The sequence below is a fragment of the Falco naumanni genome, chromosome 8 (assembly GCF_017639655.2).
Source record: "Falco naumanni isolate bFalNau1 chromosome 8, bFalNau1.pat, whole genome shotgun sequence".
NCBI lineage: Eukaryota > Metazoa > Chordata > Aves > Falconiformes > Falconidae > Falco > Falco naumanni.
Genome location: NC_054061.1, coordinates 30577882 through 30595663, shown reverse-complemented (window position 1 = coordinate 30595663; position 17782 = coordinate 30577882). Strand labels below are relative to the sequence as shown.

Here is a 17782-nt window from a genome sequence, read left to right as displayed (position 1 = left end):
TAGAGAGTCAGGAGCTGCTCCGTAGAGTTGAATGAGATTCTGACTCCTTGAGAAGTTCTCTAGCAAGGTATGTTACGTAATCTGTAACAAATTATTTCTTAATAAATTGGTTCTTAAAATACATACATAAATAAATTAACATTAATCATAGAACTACCATATACATATTTTACTGAGGTTTGTTAGAGAGTGTGTAAATGGGTCTACTATATGTAGACTGATAATTGAGATGTCAGTCTCAGTTGTATTTGAAGCTTTTTAATCATAAAATTGAAGGTTTTCCTAAATATAGGTCTCCTAATGGACAGTCAGAAAGCTGTATCACAAATCTGAATCCCCTTCTAAGTAGCATTAGTGGATAGAAGTACACATGTAGGTCTGGTATGCTTGTGATTAGCACTTGTTTGGAGTAGATCCAGTGGATCTTGTAATTTTTTTGAGTTAAAACACAAGCAACATTTTTAAAAGCTTTTTTTGCCATGCCTTTCTTATTTTTTGCAAAGTACTTTAGTGATCTCTTAACATAGCTTTAGTGTTTTCAGTAATGTTAATACTTATTTTCAGTGCAAGCTGTGCAAAGTGAAGCCCTCTAAAGTCACAATGTATCACTTTATTGGCCAACCTAAACAGTATCAGTTCTATTCTCTTGTGTTTACTCTGTGCATTGAATAAAGCAGAAATACTCTGCCTACTGAGAGTAAAGGAACAGCTGGTTAGGATCTGTTTACCTACTGCTGTAGTGCTCATCTCCCACATAAATGTTAATGTTTTAACTGCAAATAGTCGTCTTCCTAATATAAATTTTTGCAGCTCAAGCCATATATTCAGAATTTTCTGCTGAGCAGTATACTCTGACTCTTCCATTATGTAAAAGTAGTTGGCTGTAAGCATTTAAACCCAGCTGTGCTGTTCTAGTAATTCACTAGAATTGCTTAAATTGACACCTTTCTATTACTGTCTTGAACAAAGACTTCTAGGAGCTGTGAGGTATGTACAGGAAAAAGAAAATAGGTTTGTGTGTGTCAAAATTTCTGGCAAGTCTGCATGACTTTTGTTCTAGATGACAGGCTTAAAGCTAGTTTACTGCTGTAGTTTTGACTCTCAGAATATGAGATGTTCTTAATTAATTACTCCTATATGTAACATACTGGGGCATGGTCAAAATAATTGTCAGTGTTTTCTGGGTTTTTTAATAGGCAAAGCTTCCTGTTGTGTATATTGTATGCTTACTCTCAGTTTGATAGGTTTTCACTAGAATTGGTACATGCCTGTATTATTTAGAGGTTTGTTTTTTTCTTCCTTGAATAACTTTGTGCTTTGAGGGATCATAACTTACCCAAATGTGTTGCTGTGTCTTTGGAAATGTTTGTTGAATGCTGAAGTTTTAACATGTTTCTCACTACGTGTAGTAGAATTGTATTTGACACAACGCGTCAAACCAATTTCTACTGTCAGCTTAGAGTATCTGAATTTACCAAAACATAGTGGTTTCAAATTTTGCAGAATTAGTAGCTTAGAAATTCCAAAAAGGCATTGTATGTTTTACCTACTTTTGCTTACTTTGGTGGTAGAACAGTTGACAAATTCTTGAAAAGTTGAGATTTACTTTCTGATTGCTCCTAATGTCTCTGAAAATCTCATGCCAGACCTGTCAAAGATCAGCTTTTTAACAAACATAAGCATGTGTTTCCTGGCATATTGGGTCCCTTTCATTGCCCCCACTGTTTGGTGGTTTGGTTTTTTTTCTTTGTTTGTTTGGGTTTTTTTTGTGTGTGTCACCATTTAATGTAATCTTTTGGGTTTTATTCCTTTATTAATCTTGAATAGGTTACAAATGGTGTGGGTTTTTATCATGAATCGAATGAGCTCCCAGAGCAGTTCATCCACTCAGCGTAGGCGAATGGCTCTAGGAATTGTCATTCTCCTCCTTGTTGATGTGATATGGGTTGCCTCTTCAGAACTCACTTCTGTAAGTATTGTTCCATGCATCTTAAAGGAAGATAAAACCCTATTTAAGAGAAAGATGCAGCAGAAAACATGGTCACTCAAACATTCAGTGAGTGTTCTAGTGTAGTATTTAACTACCTCTTCAGTACAGGGAAGACTGTATCCTTTAGGTTGGTGAACTAACCTGTATCCTCTAAAAGTTACAAACAAGCTCGACTGAGCAGCTTTTGCTTTCAAGACAGAAGGTGTTATTGATGACTTTAAAATTAAACAACATAAGCCCGTAACTATGTACTGTAATTAGGGAATTCATTTTTTTACTGCCATCTTGATTAAAATGATGCCCATATGTTTCCCAAGAAGTAGCAAATGAGCTGTAACATTGCAGGCTAGGTGGTATGGTAGAATATTGTTCAGAATATCTAGAAGTCTAGGACCAAAGAACTTTGGTCATGGAGTTTAAGCCCTGTAATTGCAGACATGTTTGTAATAATTTAGTTCATGTAATCACTGTCTTGAAAACTGATCTGGCGTTTACTTGGTGTTAAGTTTTAGGACTTAAAACAGAGCTTTAGCAACAGAAATGGATTTTTTTTTTTAATGCATTCTTGTAAAATTCAGGTGTCTGAACTGCCATTAAGTTATGTTCTGTATCAGTTTTTGAAACTAAGCAATTAAAAATGTTTGTGCTTAACATGCTATTACATTAATAAAATGTTTTTTCCAATGAGCTGGTGGAATCACTATTGCTACTGAAATGTTGCTTAAAGTAATCCAATTTGTGATTACTATGCTATTGCATATAAAAGTGGTCTTTCATTTAGAAAATATCTGTATGTAAATGTATTTTCAGTCCTGTTTGAGTTCAGTGGCATATCAGTATGTTGCTTGATTAGATACAAGTAATAAGTATATTTTCTCCCATGGCATTGTATCTTACAAAATGACTCAGTGCCTTCTTGTAGGTGTTTAGGGTAGCTTAGCCACTTAGCCCAGAATTGGTAGGGCCACTTGTGTCTTTTGGTCATACATGCCAATACTCACAGCTCTGCCATTTTGAGAAACAGACTGTTCCGGACTATGTATTTTAACCTGTTCATTCATTTTGTGAATTCTCACCTAACTGGTAATTTTGGACACTGCAATTATTTTCTTTCCACAGTATGTTTTTACAAAGTACAACAAACCTTTTTTCAGTACGTTTGCAAAAACATCCATGTTTGTTCTATACCTCTTGGGATTTATTGTTTGGAAACCATGGAGGCAACAGTGTACTCGTGGGTTTCGTGGAAGGCATGCAGCTTTTGTAAGTATTTTAACTCTGTAAATGTTTTTATATTTGTTGAAATTTCTACAGAAAAGACTTAAAACAGGGACTAGAGAAAAGCAGAGTTTACATAGTTGTGAAACTGCTTTCAGAAAAGCAATTATAAACTGAATCACTGCATAGGAAGACATGGCAATCGTAATAGTCTTGTGAGTGGAAGAAAAGAAAGGAAAACGCACTATGAAATGTGTCAAGAATCATAAGAAATGTGCTACTGGGCCAGACCATTGGACCATCTAGCCTGGTACTGTTATCTTGGACAGTTGCAGAGGATAAATCTTTTTAAGAAGAGCTTGTGAGACTTGTCACTATTGGCTGTTGGTTCCCTTTTACTTCCCCAGCATCTGTAACCAATGGAATTGGTATTAAAACTTTGTAGTTGATTTTTATTATGGACTCCTTTTGTCTCTGGCAGAACTATGACCAGTTTGTTAAGAGGTTTTGTGGGTTTTAAAGTTACATTTAGGAAAGGTGGTAGAATTATGTTTTTGTTGTTAATACTGTATTTTTATAGCCTTTATGCATAAGTGACCTTCAGTTGCCCATTCAAGAGCTGAGCAGTTTCTGTTAGAGTCTAAAATTATTGTCATAATAAAGAAATACTTTTTTCCAAGGAAATTAAGAGATTCTGGGAAGAGCACTTGTTCTATGCCAGTGTTTCAGAATGCTGAACAGCAGGACTCGGGAAGCAGTAAAGCATTTGGTCTGATATTAATCTTGCATTAAAATAACAAAAAATGTGGTCCAAGAACATGCTGTTAATCAACATGTCATTATAGAAGATAGCTTGCATTGAAGGGAACTGACTTCAGATTTTGTGGGTATATTAGACTTCACTGATAGTGACAGCTGTAGGCGTAACATACTTCAATTTAAGTGTTACATGACGTTAAGCCAAATGATTTTTATTTTAAAAAAGTATACCACAAAGAACAAAAACCCACAACCCCCAAAACCAAACCTTTTGGTTTTAAAAAAAGAATCATGTTAAACATGTAGAAGATCTAGAGCTGGCTGATATCTTCAAAAAATTTTTACTGGAGTCAGCTTTTAATAGCAAATGTCTGTGCATACTACAGCATGTGTTAGACTTCATGTTGTTGAGGATCTTCATAAGATAATCGGGAAATAAACAATTTTACAGATCCTTTACTGGCAATAATGGCAAAGAAGGATGATGAAAGCACTAAAGGGTGATTAGTTCTACAGAGCAATTATACAGCCCAAATTACTCCATTAGTAAGAATAAAGGGCTATTGGCTAGTGTGAATTGTAGTGTTTATATTGACCAACTAAATCTTGTGCAGTGCTATGTCAAAAAAAGATATAATATGAACTTGTATTAACTGGACAGCAATGAATAAGAGTGCTCCATCTGATACATTTTGTGGGTGGCACTCATGACACCACTACTGGAACCTCATTATTTTTTCTTTTCCTATGAAAAGTAATTTTTTAAATTATTTGTAGGAAGTAGCCATTACTTCTGAAAATAGGATATTTCAGAAGAACAGTGCAGAAAAAAGTACTGTGCGGTTAGGTTCTTTTATTTATTTATTTTCCCCTAAGGAGTTTAGTTAAATATTAAACTGTATAATTATTACAAGTGCCTTCAAAATGTCTTGTGTTTGTTAATCTGGAACAAAATTTTCATATTTGTATATTTTTATTTCAATAATCATTGCTTAGGTAAACATTACTTTTAATCCCTCTTCCACATTAGAGGCTTTGTTTAGTAGATTTCTTACCAGCGTGGTAGAGGAGCAAGCTGCAGGTCAGGTAGTAGTGCTTGTTAAGATGCAGAAAGGAAGAGGAAAAATGATACTTGACCTCACCCTAACTTAAGCCTTGTTGAAACTAAGGCAGAGGTCCAGGCATTTATGCAAAGGGACTTTGCCTCAATAAAATGAAGAACCAAGAAGATTGTTGTTAATAATGTATGCACAATAATTTAGTGAAGAAAGTCTCACTCAGACTGAACAAGTTTTGGCATTTTAACAGCCTGGTTCTGCATTGATACCTGGGTAGTTGAATTCAATGGAGTTTTCCAAGAGGTACAAGGAATTACTGAAATCATTTACTGAACTTGTAAGCTCTCTTGTTTATTCAGGAGGAGGGCTGGCAGGAGAGAGGGCATTGTGATAGAATTATGGAAGAAACAACTTATTTTCTTAAAAAAATCAGTTATTAATAACTCTACCTTGATAGATTATTACATTTAAAATTCTGTAATTAGTTTGCAGATGCTGAAGGTTATTTTGCTGCTTGTACAACAGATAACACTGTAAACTGTTCTCTGGTAAGTGCCTTAATTTGTGAAGGTCAATGCTTTACAGTAACATGACACCATTATCCTGACTTACTGTTTTAAAAATATGGTGATCTTTAATATTTTTTTGCAGAGGGGATTGCTAACTTACACATTACTAATAAGTGCTGCAAATAATGACATTGCTTATTATGAGAAATGCAGGTTCTCAGCTCAGTAAAACACTGGAGTGTTTCTGTGGTAGTTTGTGAAAGAAATATTTATGTTGTACAAAGGAAACAGTTACAAATTCAGCTCAGTAGCTGCCAAAGCAAAATGTGGAGAGCTAGTGGTAAAGCCAAACAGTTTTTCAAGACTAATACCCACAACGGAATCATTCAGTTAGTTGAGTATGTTGTATACTGTGATCCTGCATTTTGAAAGACAAATGGACTGCCTTCTTCCTTCCAGTGGATGGAGTGACTACTGTTTACTGAATCAACTGCTAAGTTGCATTGCCAAATGACATTTCTGTGGTGGTTTTCATCATCCATAAGTGACTGTTATGCCCTTGTTGATCAGAGATGGCTGTGTAATCTGCATACCTAAATCAGAAGCTACATGCAGAAATGTATCCAAAATATGGAACATTTTAAGTTTGCACCATCTTTGTAATAGAGTAGGGGGAGGCAACTGAGGATTGACAAACTGTCATATGGGTGTTTTATACTGAATGGGGAGTTGAAGTGAGTTTTTGTTTTTGTTTTTTTTTTTTAGAAGTACTCATAATTTCATCCTCCACCCAACCCCCAAACTTTATTTACCTACATTCAAGTATAAAATCTTAGTCTGCTCTATTCATTAAGATCATCTGACTCTAGAAGCAGGATTCATTGTTAAACCATGGACAATTTTGCATTATTTTAAACGTCCACAAAAGTTCTGGTCCTAAACAAGGACACTAATAAAATGCAGCTAGCAGATCTTTTTTATTACTTTGCTCTTACAGTTTATTAATTTAATATAAATGACCAGCTTAAAACTTCTGTTAGATTTGTTCTACACAAAACTTCTGCGAAGTGGCTTATGTATTGGAGTGCCTTACCCAGGTTTTTGACTTTTGGTTCTAGTTCATGAGCTTTTAGGGTCTTGGGAGGAAAATGACTGTATTCGTTTTGGTATATGTATTCTGTATTTTGTATTTCTAGTTTATCATTTGCACAGAATCTATAGATCTAATGACACATCTTGGATTTTGATGAGTTATTTTAAAATTTTGAATCGGTAGGTTTGAATTTTCTGGGGATGAGTTTTGTGTTTGCGGTGATGTACACAAAAGTGCAGTTACTTTTGAGTACTGCACTTTATCAATATGTTTAACATAAAATATAGATTATGTATGAATATTTTTGACAAGCTGATCCACTGTGTGCAAAACCACTTTGTTAAACTTGATTCTCATAATATTCACCAAGCTTTTCTTTTTTTAGTTTTCTAATTTGCTAAATTAATTCGACTGCTTATAATTTAAATATCCTGCTTAACTGTATCTTTACTTATACTGATTCATTTCAGAGTGAACCTTTATATGTTCCTGTAAAGTTTCATGATTTGCCAACTGAAAAAAATGGCAGTAATAATAGTGATGCAGAGAAAAGTGAGTAAAGACTTTTGGAATGCTGAAATGGTAGTTCTTTGGTGAAAGAATTACTTCCCTCTTTGTTGGTATAACTGCTGTCATGCTGCAGGACTTACACCCCACCCCCGTTTTTTTTTTCTTTTTTTCTTCCTTAAATCTCTCATTGCATGAATTGCAGTCTGATATATTTACTTTCAGGTAGAGAAAACATAGGCCTATCGTTCAGTTTACCTTTCTTGGTCACTACAGATCCAGCCTATGTTTATCTCAAGGGACCAACTGGGTTCAGTACTTGTGATTCTTTCCTTCTGGGCTTGTATGACCAGCAGCAGTGAGTCAGCCTCTGGAAAAACAAGCTATTGTCCTTTTTAGAGCAGGAGCAAAGCAGTCAAAGTAAGAATTTTAATAGTCTATGTGCATTCTGATTTTATTTAAGCCTCACTATCTTGTGATAGTAGCTGAAACAGGCCTAACTGTCCCAGGCAATTACAGGAAAGTTGGCTGTCAAAGAATCCAATTATCTGATCCTCAGCAAAAGAGTCCCTGCTTATAAAAGGCAAAGTCTTTTTGTTAATTTCTAGATAATGTGTTAGGAACTGCTTTGGTAGGCTCTGCTGTCCTGTGATAAAGTGCATCAGTCACTTTAGGGTTGTTTGAGCTGCAGCTTTTTCCCCTTACTTTTTTTTAGGAAATTGGGTATTGTTTCATCTTGAATTAGGCTAATATTTATATGTAGTGTGTAATGTTTTCTTTACATAGGAAACTAATGATATTTAGAATACCCTTAAAATCTGATCCTGGTTTGCAAGATTAGTTAGAGGGTGGATTTCAAATGAGCAAGTGACCTTATGATCTCTGCTAAGCTTTGAGGTCTGTTGGACACTGTCACCCTCTGAGTGAAACACTGTCCTTGTAGTTAGGTATAATTGTGTGCAGTTTTTGGCTGTTTTGACTATTAAAAAAGGAAAGAATCTTATCTGTAATATTCATCGATACAGAATAAGTCCTACCTAAAAATTTGCTGTGTTACCTTGTGTGGATTTTTTTGACAGGGAAGAGGGATGGTGCTTTTCAGTGAGGTTTTTGTGGGTGGACAAATGGACTGAATGAAAACAGTAATTGGATTTTTCTTATTAGTGGCCTATCAAATAGTAAAATACTAGTTTATAAAAATAATGGCATGTCTTCTATTTCAATAAAAACCTGTCATTTGTGAAGTGCTGTAATCAATCCTGTATTGGGATGACATAGTTTTATTTGCATATTGTGTTGACTTGAAAAGTTTAATGATAATATGCAGCTTTTTTTTTCCTTTTTTTTTCTCTTTTCTTCTCTTCTTAAGCTCCCAAAAAGCCTCGTGTAAGGTTCAGTAATATTATGGAGATTCGACAACTCCCATCGAGCCATGCGTTAGAAGCAAAGTTGTCTCGCATGTCATATCCAACGGTTAAGGAGCAGGAATCAATATTAAAAACTGTAGGAAAACTCACTGCAACTCAAGTAGCAAAAATTAGCTTTTTCTTTTGCTTTGTGGTATGTGCCCCATTCTTTCAGAAAACTTAAGTATAGATGCAATTAAAACTTGTATAATCATGGTGAAACAGTATTGAGATGTCTTGTATTCTTTATGCCTCATTTTACAAATATACTGTAAAAAGTAAAACTTCCGTCATGTGCTGGACATGAAGGTGCATCTTCTTAAAGGGAGGTTAATAAAAAGAGGTCCTCAGTGTGTAGTTAACTGTAAGGTCAGTTGTAAGATATGCTGTGCTTTTGTGCCATGTTGTCCAGTGTTGGGTACATTTGGTACTGAAAAATGTATACAGGCTGTTGATGACTGCAGTGAGATTGCATGAAATGGGTAAATGTCACTGTGACTACTTCTTGGGCCATCACAGAAAGAATACCATCTCATGCCTCACTCTGGCACGTCGTGCCCTCCAGTAGTATGAAGAGAAGATATTAATTGTCGTTCAGCTCCATTGAGGGCTGCGAGATTTACTTATGAATCTGTTGGTTGCTGATGTTTCTGCATGATGCCTGAGTTCTAGAGGGAGAGGGAGATGATGGTGGCATGATTTTTGAGAGACACTAAAAATGTAGAGAGCAGATCAGTAATAGATTTTCCAGAAGTAGCTTCACTGGTACTGCTGAATAGCTTATATGTAATGTGGACCCACCACTGCTTTTCCTCAAGAAGTAGTGCTCTTCAAACATTTAAAACAACAACAATAATAATAATATTAGTAAGTTGATGCATGGAACGGAAAATGGTGATGTACTTTTCTGTGTGTATACATAAAGAATGTGCGCACAGCAGCAAGAGAATAATAAGCTACTCACTAGTGATTTAGGATGGATGAAGTTGCTTTTTAAAAAATAATTTACAATTTTGTGTGTCTGGGTATATTTCTGTATATATACACATGCAGATTTTCTAGGCTAGTGTCATCATGTCCTTGTTATGTTATTCATGGATGCTGATACTACTGGCATGTATATCTATTTCTCCCTGGGCCATATAAATATTTCCACGTAAGACTTTAAAAAGTGGGAACTTCCCCGAGGATATATCTGAGATCTTATTAATGAGATATCAATCAAGAGATGATAAAATGCTTGCCATTTTTATTCCTTTGTGGAGGAATTAACAGACATGAATCCTTCCAAAATATTTTTGAGGTACTGAATGTATGTGATGCTTGTTTTTGAAGGTGGAGACGTGTGCCAGGTTTAAGTATTCCTAAAAAAAAAATCAAATGCATTAGGCTGACTAATGCCCCATGCATCTCTGAAATTACTTTGTGGCCCTTGTCTAGTTATCATCTTGAAGCATTTGCAAAACAATTTACAAGTACTCTTAGTTACTAGCTGTTATAATGTCATTTTAATTATTTAATTAAAGTTCTGAAGTATGTTATTTCATTATTAAACACGTATTAAATGCATTCAGTGTAGTTGCATGTGGTTGTTTTGGGCCAGTTCTGATTTTGCCTGTCTTTTAATGTACCTGCCACTTTAATGTAAGTTAGAAATCATTTGAGGTAGAAGTCTTGTTCTGATTGGTTTTTTTTTTTTTTTGTGATCAATAGTTGTTGTTTTGGTTTGGGTTTTTTTCTTTAAGTAGGGTTTTATTGCACTGAGAAACTTAAACTCTGTTGTTGCTATCCATATAATGACAAAAATATTTTTCTTTTCCCCCAGTGGTTCTTGGCAAATTTCTCTTACCAAGAAGCTCTGTCAGATACCCAGGTTGCTATAGTTAATATCTTGTCATCAACCTCGGGTAAGTTTTATTTATACAACCAGATGTGCATTTTAAGGGTGTTTATAACAAAAATCTTTTTTGGTTGCAGTGGACTGTGTAATTGATATACTTGTGGTTCTGGTGGAATAGTAAGACTTAAAGCCATTGAATATGTGCGTTTTAAAATTTTATGATGTAATTGCAGGGATTTAGGCTATCTTCATCATTCCCCTGCTTTTTGCTTTTCAAGTTTGTGTGTGTGTACTTCTGCAGTTATGTCTGTGTACTGAAGGGATGTATTGGGAGTGTAATAGGGTTGAAGGAAGGATCATATAAATTTTTATCAAAATAGATACAATTCAGAGTAAAGTCTTCTTGCTAATTATTGGGTTTTTTTAAAAAAAGTTTTTAGGGTAAAGAACTTAAACCACCTTGATAGTATGAATATCACTTGCTTTAGAAGTTTTATGCAAGGCTCTAACGTAAGCTTTGAAGTATTTAAATTCTGTGACAGTCCCATGTTTTGAGGAGTAACTTATTGTTTTGTAAAAATTTTAAAAGCACAGTTACGTGATTTTTTCACTGACTTTTTCAGGATTATTACAGTTAATTTTGTTAGTATGGCTAGCCTTTGTCAGTTGAGCATGTATTTGCTCATCTGAGGATTCACATCACAAGGTGTTAGTTTCGCAATAGCTCCGATTAAAATTAGGGGTGCTAAGATCAAGTAGTTAGAACAAGTATGTGTAATGTAAAGAAGAAAATGTGCAGTTTTCTGAACAAACTAGTAGCAAAACTTGATTGTGTAAACTCTTAATTTCTATTGCAGGGCTTTTTACTTTAATCTTAGCTGCAGTCTTTCCCAGTAACAGTGGAGATAGGTTTACCCTGTCGAAATTACTAGCTGTTATTTTAAGGTAAGATAATGGGATGGAACATTTCGTCAAAAACTCCCTGACACAGTGAGAGAACAACTTTACCTATTATACCTATAGTATCTGTGACAGTATATGATACACTTATTAAAAAATCCTATTTTCACAATAAATTGAACAAGTGAATTAAGTCTTTTAAAATACTTCGTATCATGAACAACTACCAAATCTCATGTTCCTGTAGGAAATTAGATTAATGAGGTTTCTGTGGAAATACGTTTTCCTTTTGTTTCTTTATTTTTGTGTAGATGGGGAATAAGGAAGAGGTTTGACATTCAGTGTTGTCAGCCTGTTTCATTAATGCCTGGTGCGTTGTTCAGGGAAGTTAAGTGGGGTTGATTGGTTGGTTTGGTTTTAGCTTAAGATGAGGCCTTAGCAATAGATAATTCCTTTTGACTTTTTCAGAGGTAGGTTTAGATTAACTAAAAATACCTAAAGATAGAACTGTATTTTTATTTTTCTCCCCCTTTTTGTTCTGTCTTTGTAAAAAAAGATCTTGGTTTTAAGTAGCGTTTTGCATCTCTTCTTTTTTGCTAGCATTGGTGGTGTGGTACTTGTTAACCTTTCTGGATCTGAGAAATCTTCTGGAAAAGATACAATAGGTATTTGCTTATTTTTTTTTAATCCTAGAATATGCAGTGATGAGTACCATCTTTTGACAACACTCAGCAGGTCATATAGGAAGCTATATATTTATTACTTGTGTATCATTTCATAATCTGGCTTTTTAGTTGCAACTTCAGAAACTGGACAGTATGAATATTTTTTTTTTTCACCTATGGATATAACTTAATTGGGAAAGTATTTACATTTTTGAGCTTTCTGCATTTTTCCATGCGTTTCGTATAGTAGTGGATTCTGTAATAAACAATTTATCTCTGACAGTTTCATAATAGGTGTATGCTGAGAAAGGTTCGTTCTAGTGTAACATGTTTAGTATGTCTTTAAGTGAATGGATTTTTTCATCTTTGCAGGTTCCCTTTGGTCTCTTGTGGGAGCAATGCTGTATGCTGTGTACATAGTAATGATAAAAAGGAAAGTAGATCGAGAAGATAAACTTGACATACCAATGTTCTTTGGTAAGACTAAAAATAACTCCATTGAAAGTTTTAATTCAATGTGTGATTTGAATTGTTTGCTTTCAGACACTGAACTGTATATGAGTGGTAAAGGGGCTCAGAAAAGCCAAGGAGAAAGCCTATTGTTCCCATGGTTATGGGTACTTTAGAGACTGATTGTGTGAATTGTTTCTTGTCGGCAATCTTAACAATGAAAGATAACACTACCTGTAGGAATGCAGATAGCCCTGTGACTCAGTGGAAATTTTTTTCTTTTCTTCCCCCCCCCCCAATTTCAAACTGGTAAATGCCTGATATAATTGTTGTTTGTGAATTTCAGGTAGTTTCTTACATTCCTTTCCTTTGAAAGATTTAAAATACTGCTTTGTTGTTGCTTTTATGTATGCATGTTGAAAGTAGCAGACTTTAGCTGAGATTTTAGTTATCTTGAAGGGTATTTATTGTGATTTACTTAAAATTGTTTTTATATCCAGGTTTTGTAGGGCTGTTTAATCTGTTGCTGCTGTGGCCAGGGTTTTTCCTGCTTCACTATACCGGGTTTGAAGCATTTGAGTTTCCCAATAAACTGATATGGATGTGCATTGTCATTAATGGCCTTATTGGAACAGTTCTGTCAGAGTTCCTCTGGCTGTGGTATGTACTACATACTTTGCATGTATTTCACATAAACTGTCTTACCTGTGTTCTCAAATGTTCGGATGTTGAACTGTCAAGGTAGGGGGTTTTGCCTTTTTCTTTTTTTTTCTTTTTTTTTTTTTCCCTATACCTATGTGCAATTTGAGTTAGAGGATATCATATAACATGTCACAATGTCCCATTTAAGAGCAACAGCTAACTTTAAAAAGCAGGTGATGTGGTCTCACAGTATTTATTAAGATGCTGTGTGCTTAGCTCATTCTAGAACTAACATTTTGAGATGAAAACACTTTGTGGTACAGAGTTGCAGTACTAATTTCAGTTTTAACAGTTCTTGTGTTTCCCAGGCCTTGTGTATGTTGGATGTATATGAGTCAGATTTGGTATTCCATATAACATCTTTGTTTAAATCCTCAAAGACTTAATGAGGTAAATCTCAACAGAATGCATTAATCATGAAGATATGGCAGTCGGCAAATTAGCCTGCTTTTGTTTAGTGATTTAATTATAGGAGAGTCTGGATAGGTCGGCAACAGAGGATTGAACACAGGACTTCTAGACAACAGCTCAAAAGCTGTAGCAGACTTAAACCTTTGTGTGGCTGTTAGAACAGTGTTCTAAGAGAACTGCTAGTAAGTCAGGGTTCTCAGCTGGAGAGAATTCTGGGCCAGCATTAGGTTAAAATAGGAGTGTAACAGAAAATTCTACAAGTTAAAAACTCCGATTTTATTTTGGAAACACTGAGGAAGAGTTTCCAAAGAGAGACAGTCAACTAATGCCATACATTTGCTCTGAACGATGCCAGTTTCAGTGGTACATTTGGAATAGGTGTGGCAGTTTGCCAGCTTTTGCCAGCTTTTCCTGCAAACCCTTGGCATTCAGGCTCCCCATTCTGTGGTAGAGGGACTGGAAGACCTCACAGGAGGAAACAAGGCATCGGTAATCTAGGATCCTAAATTCTGCAATAATACTACAGCAAATGAGCTAGGTGGAGTTCTATGAAAACTATTTTTGTGTGTGATTAGTTTTCAGATCAAGTTTAAAAGTTATTTAGGAAATCTAATCATGACTGTTTTTGTTTATTGGCAAACTCATACCGGTCCTAGTTATAAATGCATTGCAGCATGTGTTCCTTTGTAATTTAATTTGTTTATCGATGGAATATTTTTGTGATGTTAATGCCATCCTGTAAGATTAAACTACAGTATCAGTTGGTAAATGCAATTTCAACATAGGCAAAGTAAGAAACAAATAAGCCAAAAAAAACCCCCAACCAAACAAAAACCAAAATCCCCAAACTTGGCTGTTGTCCCAAAATCAAGTACTAGCATAGGGTTAAGTACATGGGTGTGCACAAACTTTTTTTATACACATACTCTTTGTATAATTACTCTGAATGATAATTCAGTCAATTAAAGAGCTATTTTTATTTCAGGTTCCTTTCCCCTAGAATTTTGGAGTAGGACTATTTTCAGAGTTTGTGCTGACATCATTCTTTTACCTGTCCAGTGTATAACTAGTATGGTCCTCTACATTTCCTCTGGAAGTAAATAATACCATTTAACCAACAATATACTGCCAACTAAATAATATAGTGTAGATGTGATTCTTAATTAAATTTATTTTTTTTTAACTTGCTGATAAGTTTTCATTTGATTCTGTACTGTTTTTTCACTTAATGGTGTTCTGGTGGCCAGGTTGGTTCTTAATTCAGAAGCAGGCAGTGCAGAGGTACAGAAGTATTCTATTATGCTATAGAAGGGGACTTAGAATATCGGGAGGAAGTCTGCGAAAATGCAGAGTATGTAAAATGCTTTGTTTCCTTTTTGTTCCTTTCTCATCTCTGTACATTTTTCTGTGTTTTAAAGACACAGAGCAATGCAAAGGGATTACAAATATGTAAACTGTTGGTTTTGCTTGGCTGAAAGTCAGTCTTACGGGAGGACCTAATGGCTTAGTTTGGGAATGCTCTTCTAGTTTAATTAGAGAAATACCTGCATGAAGTCATGTTCCAGAAAATGTTTTCCAAATGTGTGTTCAAATCTTTGTGTTTAAAAGCTGTTAACAAGCTTATGTGAGGTGAACTAAAATAGCATTTTCTTCAGTGAATCACATTTCATGAATATTATTTCAGTGATGCTGCATCTGTTTAATTTTTACAGAATAAAGATCGAGTAGGTAAAAAACCAGAAGTTCAGAATTCTAATAAAAATTGCAACTACAAGATTTTTCCTTCTTTAAAATCAGTTCTGTGTGGAAATGATTGCAGTTCCCAAAAAAACCCATAGCTGGTACTGTTCTTGGTACTTGCCAAGGATGAAAATTGCCTTTATCTTAATAAATTCTGGATGCCTTTAAAATACGAGGGTAACTCAGTAGGGGACATTACTGATTTGAATTGAGTAGATACTGCTTTGTATTTATTTTCTTCATATCATAGAATAGTCTACATCATAGAGTAGTATTTACCTACACTATGCTTGGTAACTTTTGACTTGATTGATCGTAAAATGGGAATTGCAGTTTTTTATATAGGGTGTTTTGCTCTTCACTTGGCATCAAAATGGTTCAGGCTAGTAATGTTTTATTTATAGAGCCTTAGGTTTATATTGAAATGCCTAAGATCTAAAGAGCTCACTTGTTCTTTTAGGTCTGTCCTACGTATATGTCAAGTTTTGTGTTTTGGGTTTGTTTTTTTTTTACTACTATTATAATAGAACTTCATTCAGTAAATGAGTAATTTGCAAATTAAATATGACTTGCAAAGAATTTGGGAAAAAGGATCAGTTTTCTGTGGCTTTTTGAGTACTGCTTTGTATGCATGTAGTGTTGTTGTTCTGTCATTTAAATAAATTGTAATGGCTTTTTGCGACTGATGTAGAGAAGTCTAACAGCTTTGTTTCTGCTTAGGAAATATGATGAGACCACTTGTAGAATGCAAAGAAGTCTTATTGAGACTCTGAAGAATGATTTCAAGGGTGCATTTTAGAGTGAAATTCAAAAAGCACAGTCTGTTAATTTAAGAATTTGTCTATTTGTAAAAAATATTTTGCTTTTTGGGTAGGATTTCTAGACATCAGTAACCTTTCTTTTTTAATTAACCAGACTGAGGCAAACCACTTTTAATTGCTATAAGCTGGTATTCAAGTATTTCAAAATGGAAACAAACTGCAGATTTTTATAGGCGAAGTCACTACATGTGAAGTAGTGAATTTTCCATCATGTCAGAAGGTTTGTATGGGAATTAAACCTCATTCCAGAAGACATCAATAGTCTTAAGAATTCTGTGCAGTTTTACAGATTTATCATGGACTGTGGGTATCTCAAATTTTGATTATTTAAACAATGGCTAACAGTTAAGCTTGATCAAATGTCTTCTGCAGTTTGATATATTTAGTTGTCTTTTAAATAAGACATGTTTTTATTGTTATTGATACTATTTTTAATTATCTTTTAGGGGCTGCTTTCTTACCTCATCACTGATAGGCACACTTGCGCTAAGCCTTACAATACCTCTGTCCATAATAGCTGACATGTGCATGCAAAAGGTAACGTATCACTAAGTTTTGAGCATTATTAACAGAATTTCTTTGAATTAAATGGCAATGTTATCTTTAATGATGTATACAATGAATAGTATTTTATTTCTGTTGCTTGTTAATATTTTTTGAACTGTGTTGTAATTAATATTATCTTGATAGTGACAGTTACAGTAATTTGGCAATTGCAGGTGTGCACTTGCATATTATATATTTGATTAAGATGCAGCTTGTATGAAAGTACCCAAAGTCATCAGCAACACCTGGCCATATGCTTTATCTTGAACAGGCACTTTTCAGAATTAAAGAACAACTTCAAGTACAGCACACCTTAAATTAATACCTTTACAATTATAGAATTGTTATAGACTGCCTATACTGAAAATACTCAATTAGTGACAGAACCAAAAACCTGCAGGTTTACTACATAGGAATGTAGCAGCCACAAGGCTTAATTGCACGTTATTAGATTTATGTGGACATTAGGGTTCCAATTAACTGTCCTCCTTTAAGTTACTTTAGTCTTACTGGTCTTGAGGTAATAGCTGTGGAAAAACCTTGCATGTAAAGAAAGAAAAGAATCTGGTAATAAAGTTTAAAATATAATCTATATGAAGTTAGTTTATATTACTTTTCAAGGTGTATAGATACTTTTCATGCTGGTGGGGCAGAATTCTTAGTTTTAAGTATTTAATTATGTATGAAATTTAACATTGAATATTTGAATTTAATATTTAATCAGCTGCAAGGAATATAAAATTCTTAATTTCACATGAATAATGATTATTTAGCATATATTGCAAGCATGCAATTATTGGGGTTTTGTTTTGTTGCACTTCTGGGGTTTTTTTTTGTTTGTTTTTTTCCCATTAAATAGAGGTCATGTAACTCTTTCTGTTTCCTGAAAGCAGGATCTCTTGTTTCTGCTCTTGATTTTGGATTTAAGTAATCCCTACTGCTAAATTGTTAATTTGCAAGTTAAGCCACCTGTTCAGCTCTTTGAAATAGCTTTCAACCTGATGTTATAATGCATCTGTTATTAAAGCAAACTTAATTCTTCTTACAGTGATAATGCCCTTCTTTTTTGGCAGGGCATCCCCACATAGTCTATTATGGCTATGCCTTTTGACACCTCTCTGTGTAGATACAGGTGTATTTGGCACTTGGCTAAATTGTAAGCATTTC

The 17782-nt window shown here is 34.6% G+C and overlaps 1 protein-coding gene across 5 annotated transcripts in view; it reads left to right on the top strand.

Annotated features, from left to right (window-relative positions):
- The window catches only part of SLC35F5 (solute carrier family 35 member F5), a 39534-nt gene that overhangs the window by 8230 nt on the left and 13522 nt on the right, over positions 1-17782 (top strand). For 4 of the 5 annotated variants that reach the window (XM_040603302.1, XM_040603299.1, XM_040603303.1 and 1 more), the window contains exons 4-15: positions 4-67; positions 1828-1969; positions 3110-3253; positions 5511-5573; positions 7098-7179; positions 8504-8694; positions 10366-10447; positions 11238-11325; positions 11881-11945; positions 12318-12422; positions 12896-13055; positions 16516-16606. In XM_040603302.1, coding sequence (XP_040459236.1) covers positions 1835-1969; positions 3110-3253; positions 5511-5573; positions 7098-7179; positions 8504-8694; positions 10366-10447; positions 11238-11325; positions 11881-11945; positions 12318-12422; positions 12896-13055; positions 16516-16606 — 1206 coding nt within the window. In that variant the 5' untranslated portion in view covers positions 4-67; positions 1828-1834. The remainder of the gene's footprint in view (positions 1-3; positions 68-1827; positions 1970-3109; positions 3254-5510; positions 5574-7097; positions 7180-8503; positions 8695-10365; positions 10448-11237; positions 11326-11880; positions 11946-12317; positions 12423-12895; positions 13056-16515; positions 16607-17782) is intronic. The other variant, XM_040603300.1, reaches the window with a different exon arrangement.